The 25054-nt window shown below is 44.1% G+C and overlaps 1 protein-coding gene across 2 annotated transcripts in view; it reads right to left on the bottom strand.

Moving 5' to 3' along the window:
- Positions 1-5028: 5028 nt before the first annotated feature.
- The window catches only part of SPPL2A (signal peptide peptidase like 2A), a 133459-nt gene continuing 113433 nt past the window's right edge, over positions 5029-25054 (bottom strand). For both annotated transcript variants that reach the window (XM_063926004.1, XM_063926003.1), the window contains 2 exons: positions 19296-19456; positions 5029-7993 (listed from right to left, as the gene is read on the bottom strand). In XM_063926004.1, coding sequence (XP_063782074.1) covers positions 7934-7993; positions 19296-19456 — 221 coding nt within the window. In that variant the 3' untranslated portion in view covers positions 5029-7933. The remainder of the gene's footprint in view (positions 7994-19295; positions 19457-25054) is intronic.

The raw sequence follows: 25054 nt of genomic DNA on the forward strand, positions 1-25054 counted from the left end.
ACCCATAAACGCCTTCTTCCTGTCAATCTTCCTGCGATCGGTTGTACGAATGGATTCTTCGTTAAATCAGTCAGCCCTGCAACGACCCGCTTTGTACCCGTACGACGCGCCTGCGCATTGCGGTGCATGCGCAGTTTTGCAGAGTTTTGACCCGATTGCAGCGCTGCAAAAAAATAGCGTGCGATCAGGTCGGAATGACTCCCATAGTGTGAGTTGCTACGCTGTCCTTCTGGCTTATACAGTCATTGGATGAACTACTTTTCACACTGGTGTAATTCCTGAGTCCATAACCTACTACACTATAGATTGTTCATTTGTTTTTAAGTATATCTTTTGCTGGAAAGATGATATGCTAAAATGGACAGAAGTTAACAAGTATTTCATCGGCTGTAACGACCACACCCACAAAAAAGTCATAATTAGACATTTTTATTGAAACAAGGACTGAGCGCTAAACTATACTCATCTTTTGTATTTGTTGTATCCATTGTCAGGGATTTGGTGGTCCCTTTTGTGTATAGGGCTGCATAGGTCTTGGTTGCGCCTTGGGACTGTTCATACATTGTTTTCTATTATGTGAGAATGCAACAGCAGAGCGGCTTAGGACGATATTGCCAGACAAAGTACAATACCTTCGAATAAATCCGGTATTATGTGACTGAGTACACAGTAGAATATACTTATTGGATAAATATGGTGACGCACTATATTATCGGACCCAGGCGCACCTAGCCTCTTAGGGTACAGAATATAGTGACAGTTATATCTGTGAAACACTGAAAGTGAAATCACACAGCAGATACAGACACACACAGAGTCATAGGCAATGCAAAAATTATTATTACAATAAAGCTGCACTGGACTAGTATTTAACTCAGCTCGGCCCTAGACCGGAGGTATATATCAGAATACTTGCACAATATATTCTGTAACAGGTACTCTTTCTTAACTAATGCTGTCTGTATTAAAACATGTAGAATACTCAAGTATTTGTAAAGACACAGCGCTGTATACAGGCGGCTTTACAAGGGAGACCTTGCCCTGCAATCCCAGAGACTAGTAGTAGCTATGCTCAGAAGATGGCGCCCAGTGTCTCTGTCAGGGAATGAGGGAGAGTGTGAGGCAGCTCCAGGGCGGGATATCTATATGGAGATGGCGCCCTGGGCTGGGGGAAGGGTTACAGGTCAAGCGCCGGTCCCCCTATGCTGGACTTTTACCACCTGTACTACAGAGCCTTATTATAAGGGGCGTTAGTACACCTGACCTGTCGTCTTACGCCCTGGCGGTCTAGTGGGGTCCCTGCTCGGTGACAGTGTCCATGGCAGTGCCGCGACCCGTCTGCATAGGTCACAGACGGAACGCGATATAATGGTGGGTCCCATCTGGGGACCCTCTTAACTCCTCCCCGTAGCAGCCACGCGATCCAGGAGAGCTTCTGCGACTGTGTGCCTAAGACAGAGCCTCCCCGCAAGTACCTGGGAACTAAGCAGTGGGAGTATGCAACGCCGCTTGGGAGGTGATGGAGCTGCAGCGCTGAATGTCACCCTGACATACAGCGCTGACAGCCCAGTTGAAGAAATCTTCTTAGAAAAGCTTTTTCAGGGCTGCCCAGTGCAGCCCTCCTGTTAGGTGACCTGCTGCTGCAGGCACCAATTCGAAACGGAGCTCTCAGTGCCTGGAGGTGGGGATATAGAAGCAGCCCCAATGCATCCTGGGACAGCCCAAAGCTTTAGCCTGTTGGTGCCTCTGGATCAAGATCCACTCTACACCCCGATGTTTTCCTGTGGAATCCAATGTATCCTGCTGCAGAAATAAATACATTTGTATTTTGAGGATTTATAGGTTTGAGGTTATAGTGCTATTTGCTTTTATTAGTAGTGTTCCTTTTGTTCACTATAGCCTCTTGTAAGTCAGACATTAATATTCAGCACTTTTTTTTATCTATTCTGTATATATTTTCTTAATATATAATAGGAACTATCACAATTGTTTTCAAACTACAATTAAATAATTACCAAAATTGCTCTAGTTTGCATATGCAGACTCGGATGCATGCACAGTTTGCTAGAAGTCATGAGACCTGTCCACAGACATCTTGCATGCAATTCAAGAGTCAAGCCCTAAAGGCCCATACACACTTGACGATAAAATGAGCGACGTCGTTCATTTCAGCCCTCATCAATGACGTCGCTCATTATATCGTCAAGTGTGTATGCATCCGACGACCACCGATGCGCGGCCCCGCGGGACGTTAACGACCCTCGCTTATCTGTGGAGCATGTATGCTCAATTTCCACTATGGTCGTTACCAACCAGAGACGTCGTTGAATGTGTATGGCAGTGGTTCCCAAACTTTTTACAAGCACGGCGCCCTAGAGCATCAGAATTGTTTTCACGGCACCCCTAGGCCAAAGGTTTCTTATTGAGAAATTATGAAAGAAATATTAAATTAAGTAAATTGTGCTTATATGTCACCCTTAGGGTCAATTGTGTGGTGAGGGACAGGATTTGCCTCTGTTTGTCCACACATGTTATGATTGGCAGCCCCCAGCACTGGCTTTGCCTATTACATTAACCATGAATCATTTTATTTGGTCCTGGACCACCAACCCGAGGCACCCCTGCAAGTGTCCTGAGGCACCCCAGGGTGCCACGGCACACAGTTTGGGAACCACTGGTGTATGGTGTGAACGACCAACGACCAAGCCACTGTTCACCAGCCCTGTTCCCAGCTCATTATTTTAATAAACTGTTCAGCTTGGATGCTTCAACGATGAATGGTCTTTGATCGTTGGTAGTGTGTATGCTCATGTCGTTTGCTCAGCTGTTCAAGGGAAGTTGAAGGGAAGTCGTTAACGACGGTCGTTAACGACGTGTGCATCGTCAAGTGTGTATGGGCCTTAAGTGTCCTAGGGCCTTATTCAGATTTGTACGTACTGTATATGCCTACGCAGCTTTTTCAGGCTACAGACTTGCTCACCATGGCAAATAAAGTAGCTGTCCAGAAAAAAAAATAGACACCCCCGTCACAAAGTCCGCAGCAATTGCGTACACACACACACACACACACACGAGTCTATGGTCACACAGACTGGCGGCGGCAGTAGTGATGCTGGCACCATGCATTGCTACATCCATGATCGCAGCTGAAGGCCGAAACACGCACCAAAACGTCTGTGACATGCCTGTGGTTTTGCTGCCACTTCCTCCCAGCGGGTCCCTCTTCCTGTCAATCACACTGCACATAAATCCTCATTACAAGCTGTCACGGCCCAGTGCAAGCAGGTGTGGGGGGGCCAGGAAAACCCATCTGGGTGCTTTGGAGGGGGACATCCGGCGGAGGTGCAGGCTGCTGGCGCCGGGCTGGATACACAGGCAGGGTGGCCAAGGACGCTGGACTCCGTGTCCTGTGATGCAACCTGGGAGCTGTATCCTCGGCGCTGCCATCTTGGTTATGAGCAAAAAGCCCGTCTTAAAACAAAAATGTGATATTCAATCTGCGCCAAACAAATGAAGGGTAATGGATACTTATTTTTGAGAACAGTCCATATATAATTTTCAAAAGTCGGAAGTAAACTATGAAACAGGAAATAGTGTCCACATAACCCGGAAGTTATTATGCAGTTGCCTAGCAACTGCATACATATCATGGTCACATGGTCATTTACCCGGAAGTAAAATATGAGGAATAATATTGTAAATTGTTTTTATTTGAATTAGGAACAAGTAAAAAGGTTTTTTGCCCTGCTGAGTCTAATATTTATGAAATTGAGATAATAAATATATGAATAACGAAGTGTTTTTATGAAAATTATGGTTAATTGAGATGGATTGTGAGAACAGGTGTGGATTGATCAATGATCACCACAGGTATAAATACTCTGCTTCCACACTAGATCACCTTTGAAAAAGCTGCAGGACCTGCAGCGAAACGCATCAGGTGCCACCCTGATCACCGTTGCTTTGTTGCTGAACCAGTGCCCGGACCATACTGGATGCCCACATAGTTTGCTATTTGGTGGATTTTAACAGGCGTACTTAGGACCATCCCGCAAGTCAAGCTCCGCATACTGGTGAGGATTGAGAATATGCTACCAACTCCCAATTGAAGGATCATCTATGGGATATTTCTCCCTCCAGCGGCCTAAGAAGCGGTAATAACCCTTTTCGGGACTGTACAATCAGCTCCTAAGCCTGTATATTCTGCCTAAACTGGTGTCCAGTTATTTAAAAGGAACGGACATTTCTGGTTCACTTATTCTGCCGGTGGTCACATTGACTTTTAATTGGTTATTAATCAGAGTTATTAATACATTTTTTAATCTGTTTTCATTCAATCCATCTCATTTTTTAATTTTTAGTATTAATTGAATTCAGCGCTGCTATTATTGGTTTTCTTTTTGTGTATGCTTAGGTATCAGGATTGACTAATCCTGTTATATAGCAGCAGCATTAGAACAACAGCCCATATTGCGCCCGAGCACCGTTCATGGTATTTTCCATCTGTTGCAGCCACAGTAACCGACTCGCCGGGAACTCCCCACTAGCACTGGATTAGGGTAACCGGTGCCTTCCAGCCTCCTTCCGGCCTAAAGTTTCCATAAGCTTCAAGCAATAGGTATTGGAAAACTTGGTTGGTCATTTCCTGTGTCACTGCAGCAATAAAACCATGCGCAAAACCTTCATCCGCCCCGCTCGTCTGTTAAAGATCCACGTGCTCCCGAGCCTCCTGTACCAAAACAGGATCCACAGAATTCCTCAGACGTGACACAAGCAGCATCACAATTTGCCTTGGCGCATGCGCAGTCTACCGATGAGTGCTCAGTTGCATGAACATCGGCATTGTGTACAAATCTGAATCAGGTCTTGTGGCTTATCCCAAACAGTCTTGGAGGCATGTGGTTTACTGAAATGGCACTTGTCTGGAATAGCATGTAAAACCTCCCACTGAAAACACACATATATTATGACTTAATTTCCCACAAACACATTTACAATACACCGGATGCAATAATAGTAACAAACAGCTAAATGTAAACATTATATTTATTAAATCACATTTTTTTAGTTCAAAACATATTAAAAATTAGAGTCTAATCAAAATGGCTAGTTAGTAGTTAGAAATTTAACAGTTGTAAAACTAAGAACAATAGTTCAGACCAGATCTCAAAAGTATCAAAACCATTTTATAAATCCATTATCTCTAGCAAACGTTATAAAAGTGCAGGGCTCTTATAAAATGGGTTCATCACAGCCTGAGTTTGTATATACACCATATAGTGCTAAGGTGAACATAATGACAGAATACAGTAGTTATGATTGCAAATTACATTGTCTATGCCAAATGTTGCTTGGCAAAAATAGTCCGATGGGTTTACTTATAAATCAGCGGTTTTGAAAATGTAAGATTTTCTCGCAATTTTGCTGCAGGATTTAAAGTAGCAATTTTTTTTTATTTTTTTTAAAAAAAGGCAACACGTGATGTACTGTCTTTAAAATAAACTTGCGGCTGGGCCCTCAGACATGGTTTTTTACAGCTTCTGGGCCTGCAGATAGCTGCTTTATTAAAGGATCATATTAGGTCATATGCTTTCCTCTACCATGTATACAGAGATGTTTTTCAAAATATTACATAGATCCTACCGTTTCCACATAAGAGATTTATGATTGGGCTTTCAACAATTCACTCCTGTTTCAAATGTGGCCAGCCTCAAGTGTTTAAATATTCCCATGAACACTTGTTTAACGGGATGTATTAATGCATGGGTCTTCATCCTGTGGCCCTCCAGCTGCTGTGAAACTACACATCCCAGCATGCCCTGCCACAGTTTTGCTTTTAAGGTATGCTAAAACTGAGGCAGGGCATGCTGGGATATGTAGTTCCACAGCAGCTGGAGGGTCGCAGGTTGAAGACCCATGTATTAATGTGACGGGCGGTCAGGAGACAGACGGTCACATAACCTCCCCCTACATCCCGCTCCTTTTACAATCCCAACGGTCGGCATGCCGACCAACAAGGACTATTCCCACTCGTGGGTGTCCACGACACCCATAGAGTGGGAATAGAACCCGTCAGTCGCCACCGAGTCCGCAATGGGCTTGTTGCGCTCGCCCCCCCCTGCCGGGATCCCGGCGACGGTATGGTGACCGCCGGTCAAGCATACCGCACCCTTGTTTAACTACATGTCATTAACACCAGAGTGGGCATTATTTGGCATTCTCCTGAGGGGGCTTCAAATCTCAAAGGGAGGTAGACGACTACTACTGGCGGTCAGTGCAGCTGCCTTAAAAGAGTATCCTACAGGTGTGAATACATCATGAGCCCCCTACTTTATCTCTTTTAAAAACAAAACTATTTTATCTCTTCCGCATTGCATGGGTGGAAGTGGTGCAAGAAAAGGAGTCTAAATCAAAAAATTATTTAAATTATTTAATACCTCTTGGTATCTTCTACGAATGGTTGAGGGCGATCTCCCAATTTCAGTGTGACCATGGGGTGAGGAGATGCAAGAGAACTCTAAGTTCAAGTCTGATTTAATTGTTTCATTGTTGAAAAAACAAACACGTGCTACTTTAAATCCCACGCCACAAGCACCAATTGACTTAAAAAGGGGGAAAAAAAACCCCAAAATCTGTCGTACTCTTGCACCACAAAGAGGACATAAGCTTGCCTACTAATATGTGCAAACATAACTTGCTTGGGCCACTGCACCAAAAATGATCAAGTTTTTCTTCTGTAAAAAAAGGACACCTTTGCATTTGACTCTGTATTCTCTCTCCACATATGCCATATATTTAAGTTTAAACAAACCCATGGCTTTAATGCTCAGAAACTACTGTGCTTCACCTATCTTGGTAAAACAAGATACAACTATGAGCAGAAGGTCCCAGCTGTTGTGGGCATATGATAATTTGCAGTCATGCTGAGTGAGAATAAGGCCAGGGCGATTTGCTCCCAGCTTCAGGATCTTAGGTAATCGGCGACAGGTTCCTCTGTCTGACACAAAACCTCAGCATCTTAATAAGCACTGGCATTTGATTAATGTACAGGCAATCAAGCTTCAGTCAATCAATGTAAAGTGTTCAATCACTTGTCTACATAGAGTACAATATCAATAAAAGGCTTTATGCTTTACAGAAAGGTAGAGAACATGGCACAAGTATGTCTGTACAAATACATATAGTACAACAGTGTTGGTTTAGGCAACCTGTGGTTCTTCAGCTCACTCAAAAGCAGGAATTCATAGTGCAGAACACTACAATGCATGACAATGAAAAAACACATGCCGATGGAATTTTGCCTAAACAAATAAGTCATGACATATCCATATCATCACATGGTAACCCTTTTATTGCAGGGCCGTCTAATCCCGACCAAATGATGTTATGCATTCCTTTGAAAACATAATGGCTTGTGCAATAACATGTAATAGGCAAAACTTTCCTTTTCTTGATGAGCTGCCATACAGTCATGAAGTGATACAGGTTCACTCTCCACCCCCCGATTCTCACATCTACATGTGCAAGTGCAGTTTTGTTACCCTTGTGATACTATGACAATGGAGGTTTTAATGGAGACACAAAAGATGGATTTTAGCGATCATAACCTTTAGGATGGAGTACAGCTTTCCAGAGACAACAGAACTACAAGTTATAGCATGCATGACAGCCTCTGTAGATGAAGAGGCACAGGTTGCCATCCTCTGCTGTAGTTAGTGCATATATCAGCAAGACCTTTTCTTTTTCAAATAAGGCACAATTTAACAAAACTATTATCTCCTGATATTACAATGCCCTTCAGATTTACATATAAGAAAACAAAATTCTACAAAATGTTTTCAGGATTTCTAAAAAGCTAGCAGATATGTTTAATATCAGCAAGAACCCCCCCCCCCCCCTTCCCCCGACAGTGTGCAGATCTGTAAGCGTTGCATTATTGTGCTTCATTTGTTCTGATGTCTTCACTGACAGTATTGTCTGCTTGTTCCATTATCTAAATCGGGTATGAAGAGAGAAGAAATAGTTATTGTAATCACGTGACTGCCACCTGCTGCATCTCAGACCTGCAAATAGAGCGAAGTTGGGAACATTGCACAAACAATTACATCTCTAAACCCAACTGCATTTCATCTCTGTGGTAGAGAAGTGGAAACAGAGCTGCCAATGTACTTCACTCCCTGCCTTCCCAATACCAATTGTCACATTCTGTGCTCTATGAACAGGATGCGTTCAGCATCCCAGCAGTCATGTGACCAATGCCGGAATCCCGACACAACTCAGGAGACTGGCGCCGATACACGAGGGTAAGTGTCGGGGTAGCGTTAGGGTTAAAGCCCAAGGAGGAGGGGGTGTTCGGGGTGGAGTAGGGTAGGGTTAGGCACTAGAGGTGGGTCAATCATAGCCGACACCCCCTGAAGGTTACCATCCAACAGCCTAACCTCCACCTGCAGCCTAACCCTAATGTGGACATTTTACTTGTCAACATTCTGACACAACATAAACACATTGTCTATTGACATTTTAACAATGTCAACATAACTGTAGATACTGTGGTGTAAATATTACGAATAAAGACAATTTAATTTCGACCTTTTGACTATATACTGCATGGGATTTATCTAGGCCTCCCGACTGTAAAACAACAAGATAAATTAAAATTAGAAACATACACAAGCACACGTTTCCTACACTCCAGAGGCACACAAGGTGACAGGTTTGCTTAATATGGCACATAAGGGAAGTATTGTATAGTAATACAGCAAGGAGTGTATTTGTTCCTAAAATGGCAGATGGTGCAAAAATAAACCAGGGTGATATAGAAAATAGAAGCCACATTTGTTTTCATGTACTATCCTGCACCACACATAAAGGAAAAGAAATACTATGAGCAACGTTCCCTCTGTCCTTGACATCACTTTCTATACATATCCCACATGGACTAACGCCACTATATTGTAAAGGCCACTTACAGAATACAATGTGTGTGCAACTGTAAAGGTGCATACACACGGAGCGATATAGCTGAGCGATTTTGACTATATAGTCAAAATCGCTCAGAAAGTTAGTGCATATCTCTCTGTGTGTACACAGCCAGCGATAGCGATGCACGTCCCCGCCAGGTCGCTATCGCTGCTAAAAATAGACTGTGCAGGCAAGTAAATTTTGGCTAGGTCGCTGGAAAAGAAAAAGCATCCATTTGCTTAAATGAGTTAGACAAAATCGCCCATAGCCAAAATCGCTTGAACACAGTCAAAATCGCTGGTAAAGTTAGTCAAAATCTCCTACTGCCAGTCCAGGGGAAAACGCTCAGTCAAAATCTCTCATAGTTAAAATCTCCGTGTGTATGCACCTGAAGACTGCTTAAAGATACATTTTAAAAAAATAGGTCAAATTTAGTTTGGCAACTCTGTATACTGTAGCTACAAATAGACAGAGGTCAGTTGTAGATGTATCCTTCATTGCAGCGACAACACGCATCCTGCGTGCGAATAGTCGCACACACGATCGCATAATGCTTTTCCTATGGATCGTGGGATCGACTACTCACACGTGCTCAAGGATGTGAACACATCGCAGCAAATCGGTCGCACCCGCAAATAGTGGCGGGTTTAATGAAGATGGACACATCTGTATACTGCAGTGTTTTATCGGTTCTTCTGTGACATAGAAATAGCCCATGCAAGCTGAGCAGATCATTATTTTACTAGTAGGGTTAGTAATTAAAAGATTGACATAAAATTATTACCGCGGCTGTTATAATAAAGCCTGGCAACGTTTTCCGTAATGCATACTGACAATAGTTTATCTCTTTCTATTTGGCAATAAAACAAAAAATATACCAAAAACCAACCGGATGATATCATCCTAATGATAATGAAGGTAAAAATATGCTGGGCATTAGCAATGCTACCGGAAACTGGTTCACTTATTTCATGTGAGGTAGGTACGCCATTTAATGACAGTATGAAAGAATCTGCTTAGATCTGAAATGCAAAACAGAATCCACAATGTGCATTATAAGGTGTGTCAAAGTCGAAAAATATCATGATGCATACCCCTTGTACTAACCCCACATGCACGCTGCTCGTGCACCTGTTCCCCCGTGCGTGCACATACCCGCAAGTTGCGTAAGATCGCTCCGGCGATCGTGCGCATGAGATGTGTAATTACGGCGGAGTTTGTGAGCGTGTAGCGTGTGACTCGATTGTAGCATATTTAACCCAAATAGTGCATTTTGTAGTTAATATTCCCCTAGACCATGTCAGCGAGTATGATTAGTTTAAACTGTTCCTGGACAGAGAGATTCCTCTTTGCATGATAGGAAGGGTCAGATAAAGGTTGAAAGGTGGTGTCTAGTATCCAGCTGTAGGGTATTTTAAGAGTAACATTCCGTTGTTAGTTAGGAAAGGATCGCTCGCTCCTGCGTATAGTTATGTACAGAAGTAGAATATGAACATTAACTGTATTTGCTGTAAATTACACATGCGGCGGGAATCCTGAGGATACCTCCCACCAGAGCAGTTGGGGAAAGACACAGCCCACCTGTTCAAATCCACCTATGACCTTTGCTGTAATGTAGAGACACATCCCTGTGTCCAATGAACAATGAGACTACAGGTACCATTGTATTGTGAATGTATGTTGTGTATATAAAGACCACTGTTGCCTGGCCAGCCTCATGTCTCTGAAGGCTTTCTACCTGAACAGCTGAGGACTGGATTCCAGGTCACGCATGCGAAAGATTCCCCACGTATGTATATTCTCTGTAGCCATTGTTCGTCTTATTCTCTGTTATTTCTGTTAGATTTCTGTGTTAGCTTGTAGTGTATAACTTGTATTGTTTTCCCCTTTTTCTCTGAATAATCCACGGCAGTGTTAGAGCTGCTGTGGTTTTAACCAAACCCGGTGTTGTGTTTTCACTTTCCTGCAAAGGGCTCTCTTAGCGTCTCAATCGCTCAAACAGCATACACATTGTTAAGGTTTTTAAGCGTTACATCATTACAGTATTTGACTACTAAGGTTTAGAGTATAAGTATATTCTTACTGTGTTTTATTAACAAAGTTTAAAGGTTATCAACTGTGTGTGCGCCCGCTGTGTGTATTCCGTACACTCCTCGCAGCGTGTGTACGCCAAGTGCGTACCACGTGCGGGACTCTGTACGCAAATAGCGTACAAAGTGCATAGCACGTGCACGTGGTCTGGCGGCCATAGCGGCTCCACGGTAATAGTGTATAGCTTTAGGTTTTAAGATAATAATTGACATTATCAATTGGGGGCAATCGTCCGGTTCTCCTCATATCCGCAGCCTAGCAGGACAAGGCAGACTTTTATCAGCAAAGGGCGGGAAGGTAGTATCCCCTGTTAGCCGTTTTGTAGTCGGGGATACACTGGTGCTGATTAGATAAGCGTCTTCTCCGCATGGTTTGTTGGGATGCTGGTGGGATCCGGAAGATAAGAACGCAAAGCTATTTTAAATCTGTAAATTTCTGTTTTGCGCCAAATGCGCACACAATACAAGCATACACCTGTACTCTGCATATCTGATCATATTGTTGCAAAACAAGGTAAAATAACTTCAGGGGCTCGCATGATGTGTGATTTCTTAGTGACAAAGGAAGCCGCATGGTTTGTCCTCCATTTTGGACTAACCACATGGCCTGTCCACCATTTTGTGTAACCCTTATGGATGTGGAAGGGGGAGGAGCAGCGGCCATTTTGGGAAGGTCATTTTTTTCTAAATGGCTGATTTTCACTGCCCAAATAATCAGCCGTCCTTGGTCAAAAATAAATCACCATTTATGAGTTACCAATGCATTTATTTAACCCATGCCATAGTCAATTACAAATAGATTCAGATGGGGCTTAATAAAAGTTAATAGTAAGATGAATACGTCATGTAAGAACCACATACAGATATAAACAAAGTTTTTTTTTCTTTACCTCTAGGATTCAGTTAAACTCTGCTTGTTGAAATGCAAATTAACCTGTGTGGCTGCTTTTACCTGGCAGTGAAAAACCACCTTCACAGACAGTCAAAAGCACATTCATATGCAAATTAGAAGCACTTAATGAGTAAATGAGTCTCAGGAGACCAGTGAATGGTACATAGATATAATATTATAATTATGTGTGTGTGTTTATATCAATGTATGTTCTGCAAGATAGCTATCCAATATGAATCATACTATTGGAAGCATTGATTACTAGATTCATTTAGACCTGTATTTTGTGTATTTTGCATATCTACCCGCTTGTTTGCCATTAGCATTGATCACGTGCTGAGAAAATTTGTTGCTATTTTAGTTAAAAGTAAAGAGTAATATTTAAGGGAGTAATTGTAAAACACACACGCAGCCTGACCCAGTTATAAAGGTTTATACAGGAGATACTGTGTGGTGTTCGTAAGCGATTATAGTTGAATATCGTTTACATTTATAGAAACGTGTTATTTGTGTTACTGCAGGCGTATCCGGCCTTTGTACACGTCTCGGACAAGCGTACGGGACTGCGTACGCAACGCAAAGGCCTACACACGTGGCGTGTTTACGCAACGTGCGTACAGATACGCCCACTAAATACAAATCACACAATAGCATTGTTTTAGTTTAGGCGATAAGGTAGCCACGCGATAATAGCACAAAATTTGTTCAGTTTCCAATATTTTAGTTTAAAAGAACCTTCTCTTATTGCATCACCTCTGGGATTAGCCTGTTTCACCTGAATGAAAGTAATTTTCTGTACAGAAAAATCGAAGTGTATATGAGTGAGCAAGAGTGAGTGTGCAAATAAAGGTTTTGTGAACCCAGAATTCGGGATCCCGTAGGAGACCACATCAGGTGAGTGGACACTTGGTGGCGTGGGAGTGGCTTTCTCACGTTAACATTGTATAAGGTATAAAGGAGCAAGGTATCAATCAGCAGACCAAAAGGTCGGCGAAGTCAGAAATCCGCTGACCAGGTCAAGTGAAGTTCTGAAAACCCTGGCCTGAGAAAGGTCAGAGGTAGAGAGCGCAGCCCCGGGGGTTTGCGTAGTACCCATATAGGCCCGTTTTGAGAATACGCTCTGGCTGAGGTTTCGCAGCCTAAACAATCGATTCCGCTGGTCGTTCGGCGGATAAGTAATAGTTACTTATACGCAGTGCAACTGTACCGCACGTTACTGTGTGCATTAGTTAGTTCACCTTGATACCCACTCAATTTGCGGGGTCATAAACGCTAATTGTACACGTAACGTGATTTGTGTAACAGTTTTTTTTATTTTAAGGGAGTTTCGCTGGTCACTCAGGAAATCTCCAACAACTGATATTTACTGGGAGGGGTAGCATACTCCCACATGCTCTCAGTAAATAGAGGTTACACAGGAGCCCGAGGTTGGGTACGACCAGCATTGGGCACAGTGTTCGGTGTATTGGCCAACAGGGGCGTGAGTGGGTGAGAGCGCTCGGAGAACTTTCACCGTCGCCTTATCACTGAGTAATTTGGTTTTTGTAAGGATTAGCTGAGAAGGCAATACCTGCAAAGAATGGGGGCCAGTTGCTCAAATAAGGGACGATCAACAAGGGTTCACGTTGATATTTGTCGGCCCAAAGGGTCGGCGACGTACATAATGTGTGAGAAATATGGATCACACGCAGAGGTCTTATGCAATGAGTGGGAACGACTGACTGTGGACGATAGGGAACCGTTCCCTAGGGTAGGCAGTTTTAATCCTGAGGTGTTGCAAAATCTAAGGAGAAGGATATGTCTGATAAAATCCGGAAAGCAAAGGATTAGACATTATGATTATTTACAGTAATGGATAGGAGGGTGAGATACAACGGGGATTAGCTTAAGCAGCTGGTTCCAACCCTAGCAGGAAACTGATAGCAACAGCACCACCACCACCATACATAACAGGAGAGAAAATGGCTACAGAGAATGGCATACTGGTATACGATAAAAGTGCACTTAAATGTATTAATGGTGATAAGAGTAAAGTAGATAAATGTATTGATGCTAATGCTAACCCGTGCAAGTTGTATCCCATCTTAAACTTCCCTCAGGATTACAAGCGAGAAAGTGAGCCCAGCACGATGTCGGCACTTTCTCTAGCAGCCACCATACAGGACACCCAGGTGGGCACGGCCCAACCAGTAAGAGCAGTAGCGAAGGCCCCTAGTGGAGGGACAGGTGAGGTCGTGTCCACAGGTAAGTACGGTATTGTACATTATGCACAGACAATTGCACCTCACATTGTAGAGTAAGGATAATGTGCATCATAGAGAGGTAGCGGTGTCCGTATTAATGGAAGGTTTAAAAGAAACGTTGAGAACCAGAGTACAAACCACTCAACCTAACTGGAGAGGTATCTCGGTGGCTGCATTAAGAGAGTCCGCTGTTAAGCAGGATCGGAACATCAGTAAACACAGGGAGTCACAGGGGGGTAAGCTGATGACAATAAGTATAAAAGTCCTGACAACGAAGCCACATCAGCCTAAACCCCAGACCCCTGTTGGTAAGTCGTATGTGGTAAAATGTTATAACTGCCAGAGGGAAGGACATTATGCACGAAGTTGCAGATTTAGAGATCCACATAAGGTATATCGACCCTAGACCTGAACATGACACACTGTATGACGCACGTAATTGTAATCAGGGATCATATAGGAAAAATTTTGCGCCGCACCTGTAATTTGCAGCCAGTGAAGTTGATTATTAGCCTAGGTAGTAAACCTGAGGTCACAGTTGATGTAGTTGGTAGGTCATTCCTTGTAGACACAGGGGCGGCCAGGTAAACTCTGTGATTTATCTTCAAATGTTTCCTCTTCATCTCTGACGTTCACCAGCAGAACTACAGCTCAAACGTCACATGTCTACTTGGTCTTTTCAGAGGTCTGCCCAACCCCAGTATATCTTACCAGCATCATTGTGCCTGGCCATGCACAGAGGGTGGAGAGTCGAAATACTGGTGGGGGAGACTGTGCAGATATACCGATAGACATGTTGGTGTGACAGCCTGATGGTGAACGGAAATCTGACAATTTTTCTCTTTTTCTATTATTCTCTCTCTTTTTGTTTTTTCATGTTCTACGGATGGTATGTCACACAACAGTTAAACAAATGGTAATGCAAGATTTATGCTCCTTACAGAAAGGTCGCTGACTCGGAGAGAACAGCGTGTCACTGGAGTGTCTATTTCGGGAAAACTGAGAGGCAGCACTGTTGAGACGGCATCTGAGCACAGAGAACAAAAAGACTAGAGGCGGTTGTCGCACCAGTTTTTCTTTCCCTTCTATTATTTTCTTTACCTCCCATTACCACTCTTTCTTTCTCCTCCTGCAAGATGGACTTGCCCCAAGAGACTGCGTTCCGGGTTTTTTCCTGTTGACCCTGTTGTTGACCAGAACAGTCTATTCCGGTGAGAGTACCAGAGAGGTTGAGAAAGGATCTGGAATGGGTTCTGATGACAAGGACGGATTAGTAGAATTCCAAGAGCAACACAATCACTGAGCAAAGGCGAGTATCAGAAAACGATCTGGTAGTCATGACACTAGAAGACATTGTGAAGGATTGTTAGCTGAGGAAAATTGTATCTGTAGGAATTGTGAAAACATAGTGGAGGACGGGTGCATCCAGAGATGTCAGTCCAGCCTTAATATCAACATGGACCGTCATCCATTGAGTGACTATCACTCATTAGTGGGTAAGGTTTTAAACCAAACAGAATGCTGGGTGTGCTCACAAGTACCTCAAGGTCAGAGCAAGTCAGGACTAGTGCCATACTCTTTAACAATAGGTGAGGTACTTGAATTAAGGGGTGGGAGACCGGTGGACAAGAAATTTAATATTTCTAGGCCTCCTAGTTTGAAGCTCCACCAATATCATGTGGATAGATCCTTGGTATGTTTTAACATTTCCAATCCCCGAAAGCCGGGAAATTGGGAAGTGACATGGAACAACCAAACCATGGCATTTTCACACAGAGCCGATAGAATGCCCGTAGACTCAGAACTTATACGCCAAATAGCCAACGGTGGGAGATATTTTCAGTATAGGTACACTCTAGGAAGTAGGACCATGCGGGTTGGAGAAGTATCACCAGGATACTGTGCGCATATCATACAGCCTGATACGTGTACTGAACAGATGAGAAAGTTAGGTAAAGGATTTTTCACCTGGAAGGTTTGCAATATGGTGATGTCATATTCTGTCCCATATGTCCTCCCCGATGATGCATATTTCATATGTGGGAGGAAGGCGTATAAGTGGGTTGCCCCAAACTCAGAGGGATTGTGTTACATTGGAAGAGTGTTGCCAGAAGTAATGACCATTACCCATGAGATAAGATGAAAGACGTTCACCGCAATGCTCAAGCTCCTTACACTCACACTCACTACGAACACATTGTTAAGAGACACCTTATAGATAGGACAGAGCACGCAGCCTCTGATTTGATCCACGAATCCACCAGGATTCAATTCCTACTCGCGTTAGATATCACCCGTACCGCCAGAGGAATTATAAATTTTAGGTATATTAATGCGCTAGCGAACTTGATAGACAATATCACCGAGATGTATGATGACACCTTCAGGTATACTGGGAGGGAATTGCAAGCTTACAAAACGGAACTGATCCAGCACAGGATGGTTCTCAATTACCTCACAGCGGTGACAGACGGGTATTGTGTCACCCTAGCAACTCAGTATGGTGTGAAGTGCTGTACGTATATCACAAACAGCACTGATGACCCAACCGAGGTCATAGATCAAAAGATGGACGATATCTTGCAATTGAAGTGGGAGTTCCGAAGGAGACACAACCTTACCCTTACTGCTGTGAGTAATGAACTGACTGGCTGGGTTTCATGGTTGAACCCTCGCAATTGGTCCTCAGGTTTAGGAGAATGGGCTCAAAATGTTATCGTGAATGGAGGGAAATTTCTCCTTTGTATCCTGGGAGTTGTCATAATGATTGGTTTGATATTTAGATGTGTTCGGATTTTAATACATTGCAAGTGCAGTACCAAATTGATGAGTTTGAGGAGCGAGGGCATTGTTACAACGACTGGTTTAATTTATGACCCATCAATCGAGACAATGTTGTGATAAGACGTGATTCCACGGTCCGTTTCTTTCACCCGTTTCTCCTTTGTTTTTCTCCAAGGTAAAAAGACATCCACTCGGAAGAAGATTTTGATGCACAGTCCTACAGACCGATGATGAACATTTCCACAGACATTTGATGAACTTTTTCACAGACTTTGCGAGACACTTTAGAGACTTCAACTTTCTATGGACACTTGAAAAACTTTGCTTACCACCCACAGCAAAGATACACCTATCCGGACAAGACTTCAACAAGACATCCAAGGACAATTACACACATTATCATATGAATGTATTTATAACACATGTTTCTTATCTTCATCTCTACGATCTTCAGGTAGTGACATAGTCGACAGGTGATATAGGTACTTATATTAGCACTCGCATATTTTCCCCCTCCATGTATCATCAACTAATGTGCACCCCATTTGTTGGAACAAAAAGCCGAAAAGAGCTCGGTAGTGTTTGTTAGCCCACTTACAGACCCTTAATACGGGATAAGAAGGATTTAATGTATACTTCGCAATACCTCGAAGCTTATCTAGAACATGTACGGCACGATGATACATGACCCCTCAGACATGAATTTCATACATACATGCTTTTACTATCCCACTAGGTCATACATTTCCCACCTTCTCCTCCCTCCACCCAATCATTTATAGGTATTTCATTGTATTGTATATTTTTCTGCTTAATTGTTTAGATAGTGGCAGTTATTGTTGACTGCCAAAGGGTGGACTGTCAAAGTCGAAAAATATCATGATGCATACCCCTTGTACTAACCCCTCATGCACATGCACGTTGCTCGTGCACCTGTTCCCCCGTGCGTGCACATACCCGCAAGTTGCGTAAGATCGCTCCGGCGATCGTGCGCATGAGATGTGTAATTACGGCGGAGTTTGTGAGCGTGTAGCGTGCGACTCGATCGTAGCATATTTAACCCAAATAGTGCATTTTGTAGTTAATATTCCCCTAGACCATGTCAGCGAGTATGATTAGTTTAAACTGTTCCTGGACAGAGAGATTCCTCTTTGCATGATAGGAAGGGTCAGATAAAGGTTGAAAGGTGGTGTCTAGTATCCAGCTGTAGGGTATTTTAAGAGTAACATTCCGTTGTTAGTTAGGAAAGGATCGCTCGCTCCTGCGTATAGTTATGTACAGAAGTAGATTATGAACATTAACTGTATTTGCTGTAAATTACACATGCGGCGGGAATCCTGAGGATACCTCCCACCAGAGCAGTTGGGGATAGACACAGCCCACCTGTTCAAATCCACCTATGACCTTTGCTGTAATGTAGAGACACATCCCTGTGTCCAATGAACAATGAGATTACAGGTACCATTGTATTGTGAATGTATGTTGTGTATATAAAGACCACTGTTGCCTGGCCAGCCTCATGTCCCTGAAGGCTTTCTACCTGAACAGCTGAGGACTAGATTCCAGGTCGCGCATGCAAAAGATTCCCCACGTATGTATATTCTCTGTAGCCATTGTTCGTCTTATTCTCTGTTATTTCTGTTAGATTTCTGTGTTAGCTTGTAGTGTATAACTTGTATTGTTTCCCCTTTTTCTCTGAATAATCCACGGCAGTGTTAGAGCTGCTGTGGTTTTAACCAAACCCGGTGTTGTGTTTTCACTTTCCTGCAAAGGGCTCTCTTAGCGTCTCAATCGCTCAAACAGCATACACATTGTTAAGGTTTTTAAGCGTTACATCATTACAGTATTTGACTACTAAGGTTTAGAGTATAAGTATATTCTTACTGTGTTTTATTAACAAAGTTTAAAGGTTATCAACTGTGTGTGCGCCCGCTGTGTGTATTCCGTACACTCAGCGCAGCGTGTGTACGCCAAGTGCGTACCACGTGCGGGACTCTGTACGCAAATAGCGTACAAAGTGCGTAGCACGTGCACGTGGTCTGGCGGCCATAGCGGCTCCACGGTAATAGTGTATAGCTTTATGTTTTAAGATAATAATTGAAATTATCAGGTGTTTTCCAGCATCATAGTGTGTGTCATAGTGTAGTTTCTGGCACATTCTCTGAAATACGGCAATTGTACATGTGAAGCAAGAAAGTGTCTCTTTTGTCATATTGAATTTAGGTCAATATGTAAAATTAGATCAGAAAATTAAATGATACAAGGAGCTAATGACACAACTAAACACAACACTTAATGTTAGTGTCAATAGTTAGATCACAATACCTCATAGCAGCCGCCATTCCAGAACTTCTTCATTTCCTTTCTACTCCAAGCAATAATGGAACTGGTGAAGAGTGTGCAGGGTACTAGATACAGAAGGGCTGGTTGCCCTGTCTTCATTACGATCAGGATAACAAAAGTCAAAAACATCCCTACAGCATAAGCTAGAAAAGAATAACCATAGAAAACAAGTACATCAATAGACAGCAATACAACTGTTTTATGCATCTTAAAAACAATTTGAAACAAATACAAGTCTAAACATCCACTATTCAGAATAATGTGAATAGGACTGTCAAGGGTTCCGCAGGGACTTGATGCTAGGAAGGTGTCACCACATAAGGGGGAGTGGCTATGCCCCATTTGGTGTTTTATGTAGCCAGGCAGTGGTAGCATGCACCTGTATTTTTGGGCCCCCGTTAGCCATCCTAGATTTTGAAGTATTAATGTGCAAATTATGAAAGCCTACTAACAAGATTATAATTATGTTGTAATTAAATATGGCGCCAAATAGTTCTGTAACGCCGTGCATAATGAGAGAACACAGAGCTAGAGGGGAGCAGAGTAGGGTAATACAGAGGATGGAGGCTTAGGAGGAGGGGTGGTAGACTTGTGTAAAGAGATGTATTTTGTGATCGTGTTTGAAGGGAGGCAGGATGAGTATTTGATAGAGCAGGGGGAGAGTGCACCAGAGAGAGAATTTCTGTAGACAGGTGCGAACGGTCCTCATGTCCTCAACGAGGTGATGAGGCTACAGTCACTGGTAGAGGGAAGTGGGTGGGAAGCAGAGTGGGAGTCAATCAAGTGCAGTTGCACCTGAGATTTGCATATGCGCAAAGTACCAATTTTGAATACTTTGCACATGCGCAGACCCTGTTCTGCGTTTGCGCGAACGGGTCTTGCGTTATAAGACGTAGGCCGGCATCAGTCAGTCATTGATTGAACTTCTGATGTCATTTCGGGGGTAGGGAAGGGCGGCAACAGTCGGCAAACAGAGGCATGCCGCAGCCGTTTAGGGTGAGAAGAGGCCAGGGATCTTTGTTGCAGGATGGAGATTTTCTGGCATCTGCTACGGGAAACTTGCGCACTAGGGGAACCTTGATAATCACTTGCTGTTGACACAGCTTTTGTATCGCAGCTAAAACTATTTTCCTCTCTGGGGGAGAGGCTGGCAAAGCCGACTTGAAAAATCGGCGAGGAGGCACTTCTTCGAATTCCAGTTTGTAGCCTTGGGATACCATTTCTATCGCCCAAGGATCCAAATCTGACAGAACCCAGATCTGGCTGAAGAGTCGAAGACGTGCCCCCACCGGCGCGGACTAGAAGCCGGGGAGGACTTCTGTTCCTGGGAACTAGCTGTAGCAGGCATTCTTTTCCCTCTACCCTTACCTCTGGCGAGGAAGGAAGAGCCCCGGCCCCTTCTGGACTTATGCGACCGTAAGGACTGCATCTGATATTGAGGTGTTTTCTTTTGCTGTGGGGGAACATAAGGCAAAAAAGAAGATTTACCAGCGGTAGCTGGGGAAACCAGGTCCGCGAGGCCCTCCCCAAATAAAACCTCACCCTTGTAAGGCAAAGTTTCCATATGCCTCTTTGAATCGGCATCACCCGTCCATTGGCGGGTCCACAGGGCTTGCCTAGCAGAACTTGCCATGGCATTGGCTCTTGAACCCAACAGCCCAACATCTCTCGCAGCGTCTCTCATATATAACGCTGCGTCTTTTATATGACCCAAGGTCAATAAAATGCTATCCTTATCTAGGGTGTCAATGTCAGATGACAAGTTATCTGCCCATGCTGCTATTGCGCTACATACCCATGCCGACGCTACTGCCGGTCTGAGCTAGGCCCCCGTATGTGTATAAATTGATTTTAAGGTAGTCTCCTGTCTGCGATCAGCAGGATCCTTGAGGGCTGCCGTGTCTGGAGACGGTAGCGCCACCTTTTTGGACAAGCGCGTCAAAGCCTTGTCCACACAGGGCGAGGATTCCCACCGTAACCTGTCCTGTGTGGGGAAAGGATACGCCAGAAGAATTCTCTTGGGAATCTGCAGTTTCTCGTCTGGAGTTTCCCAAGCTTTTTCAAATAAAGCGTTCAGCTCATGACGTGGGGGAAAGGTTACCTCCGCTTTCTTCCCCTTAAACATGCATACCCTCGTGTCAGGCACCGAGGGGTCCTCTGTGATATGCAAAACATCTTTTATTGCAATAATCATATAATGAATACTTTTGGCCACCCTTGGGTGTAACCTTGCATCATCGTAGTCGACACTGGAGTCAGATTCCGTGTCGGTATCAGAGTCTGCTACCTGGGACAGGGGACGTTTATGAAACCCTGAAGGGCCTTGTGACACAGTCTAAGCCATGGACTGACTACTTGCTTTTTCTCTGGACTCTGCTTTGTCCAATCTTTTATGTAATAAAGACACATTTGCATTTAAAACATTCCACATATCCATCCAATCAGGTGTCGACTGTGCCGACGGAGACACCACAATCATCTGCTCTACATCCTCCTTAGACGAGCCTTCCGCTTCAGACATGCCGACACACACGTACCGACACCCCCACACACACTGGGATATATATATATATATATATATATATATATATATATATATGGAGGGGTTCACTACGGGTGGCCGGCGGTCGGGCTCCCGGCGCCCAGCATCCCGGCGCCGGGAGCCCGACCGCCGGCTTACCGACAGCTTGGCGAGCGCAAATGAGCCCCTTGCGGGCTCGCTACGCGCGCCACACTATTTTATTCTCCCTCTATGGGGGTCGTGGACCCCCACGAGGGAAAATAAGTGTCGGTAAGCCGGCGGTCGGGCTCCCGGCGCCGGTATACTGAGCGCCGGGAGCCCGACCGCCGGCAAACAGAAGACCACCCATATGGAGACAGTCCCCCAATAAGGCCTTTTGGAGAGACAGAGAGAGAGTATGCCAGCGCCACTGGACACAGGCAAAATACCAGTCTGTACAGCTCTTTTATATATCAATAATACACTCACTGCGCCAAATAAATATGCCCCCCCCTCCTTTTTGCCCTCTGTACTTGTGTTCAGCAGGGGAGAGTCCGGGGAGCAGCTTCTCTGCAGCGTGCTGTGGAGAAAATGGCGCTGGTTAGTGCTGGAGGATCAAGCTCCGCCCCCTCAACGGCGGGCTTCGGTCCCGCTCAAATTCTTTATACTGGCGGGGGTTTATTTAATATACTGCCTCCGCAGTATATATATGTCAGCCAGTGTCCCTTGGGGTTTATTATTGCTGCCCAGGGCGCCCCCCCTGCGCCCTGCACCCATACAGTGCCGTCAGTGTGTGTGAATGTGGGAGCCTCAGTGAAGATCTGAAGTCTTATGCCGCCTTTGAAGTCTTCTTATACTCACCCGGCTTCTATCTTCCGGCTCCGTGAGGAGGACGGCGGTGCGGCTCCGGGACGAACAGCGAGGATGAGACATGCGTTGCAACCCTCTGGAGCTAATGGTGTCCAGTAGCCTAAGAAGCAGAGCCTATCATTTAAGTAGGTCTGCTTCTCTCCCCTCAGTCCCACGATGCAGGGAGCCTGTTGCCAGCAGTGCTCCCTGAAAATAAAAAACCTAACAAAAGTCTCCTCTGGGCACAGGATCTAACTGAGGTCTGGAGGAGGGGCATAGAGGGAGGAGCCAGTGCACACCCACCTAAAGTCTTTATAGTGCCCATGTCTCCTGCAGAGCCCGTCTATACCCCATGGTCCTTACGGAGTCCCCAGCATCCTCTAGGACGTAAGAGAAACAGAGTATGATCTCTTCTCCTGTGATCTTGAAGAGGTTGCGGACCTCTTCCCTTTTCTCCTTCCTCTACCTGCAAAGAAAGAGGAATCTGTATCTATTGGGCCAAAATGACTGCATCCGACAATGGTGTGTCATCATCCCTAGTGAGGGAACATAGGGCAAGAAAACGGACTTACCAGCGGCAGCTGTCGAGATCAAATTAACTAGGCCATCACCCAACCAGGCTTCACCTTCATAGGGAAGAGACTCCCCTTCTTCTCGGAGTCAGCATCAGCATTGCATTGGTGAATCCACAATGCCCTCCTAGCCGAGACCGCCATGGAATTGGCCCGTGAACCCAAGAGTCCTATATCCCTTGCAGTCGCACGAAAGTATGCTGCCGTGTTCTTGATATGACCCAACATAAGGAGTACTCCCCAGGGTATCTACATCGGATGACAAGGTACCCGACCATATTTGAATACTACTACTCCCCCATGCGCATGTAATGGCAGGACTAACTAACGTAGTTGTGGACACATAACTAGAATATAACGTAGCTTCCTGCATACGATCCGCTAGATTTGTGACAGGGCCCCGTGCAGAATAGGGGGCGACTCCCACTTTATCCTGTCCGCGGCGGGAAAAGAAATAAACAATCAGAATCCTCATGAGGATTTGAAACCATCTTGTCAGGGCTGACCCAGACTTTCTCACACAGAGCTCTCAGCACATGAGAAGGAGGAGCAAAACCTCAGCTTTCATTATAACTTTATATATATATATATATATACACATACATACACAATTATATATATATATATATATATACACATATACATATCCACACCTAGACCCCTCTGTCAGGAACAGCCAGAGTCCTCAGTGACGTCTTTAATGTGCGCTACTCATGTACTGAATGCTCTTTTTTTTTCCGGATCTAATCAGGAAACATTATGGTCGACATAGGAAACAGTATCCGTGTCGATATCAGGGAGTAGTAACTGGGCAAAATAAAATTTTTGCGACCCCGAGGGTTCTGAGGGAAATATAACTATGAACATGACATCCTCCATAGATATTTCTACGTCTGTGTTTGGGACACAGAGTTATGCAACCTGACTATCTATCTATCTATCTATATATATATATATATATATATACACACACATACACATACACACATATACATACCCTTTCTGATATGCAAATTTTTACCCAGTCAGATATTGGTTGTGCCTACATGGCCACCCACACACGTCTGTGTCCCTAATATCGTTTTCTCTTGGGAAAAACATTCAGCCACCGAAGTGTCGACACACATGTACCAAGAACCATCAGGAGCCGGCGGTGCCGACAGGGTCACTCCCACAGCCGTTTGTGGGAGGAGCACTCAGCCTCAGACATGCCGACACACGTGTACCAAAACCCACCGACACACCGGGCATATAGGGGACAGACCCACAGTAAAGTCTGTCAGAGAGACACAGAGGAAATTTAAGCCATTAAAAGCAGCACATGTGGATAGAGACTGTTTATACAGCCATTATAAGGATATCTCCATGAAAACTTTGCCAGTGGGGTAAAACGCTTTTTAGTGTGCCCACTTATATGTTTGTCTGTGTTTTTATGTGTGTAATGTCCATGTCTGTGTACCGGTACTAGAGAGACTATATATGAACTACAACCACGCATAGATCATTCTTATCAAAATATTTACCTATTTATAGACTTATACACATTTTATGTACAAAGTTTTATTTATTTATCTATATCAATAAAGAAAATATTTTAAATAAGATTTCTGCCTTATTGTGAATATTCTTATTTTTAAGCGATACTATTCTCTAGCCAGGGGTGCGCTAAACACAATATCTACCACATCTGTTACGCCTCTAGTGGGATTGTATAGTATACCCACACAGTGTTACACAGCAGCAACCGGCTAGAAGGGGTTGTGTGCAGGAGTAGCGCAGTTCCTAAAATCCCCCTTTTCTTTATACAGAGGAAGATTGCC

Source organism: Pseudophryne corroboree, chromosome 6 (genome assembly GCF_028390025.1).
Source record: "Pseudophryne corroboree isolate aPseCor3 chromosome 6, aPseCor3.hap2, whole genome shotgun sequence".
Classification (NCBI taxonomy): domain Eukaryota; kingdom Metazoa; phylum Chordata; class Amphibia; order Anura; family Myobatrachidae; genus Pseudophryne; species Pseudophryne corroboree.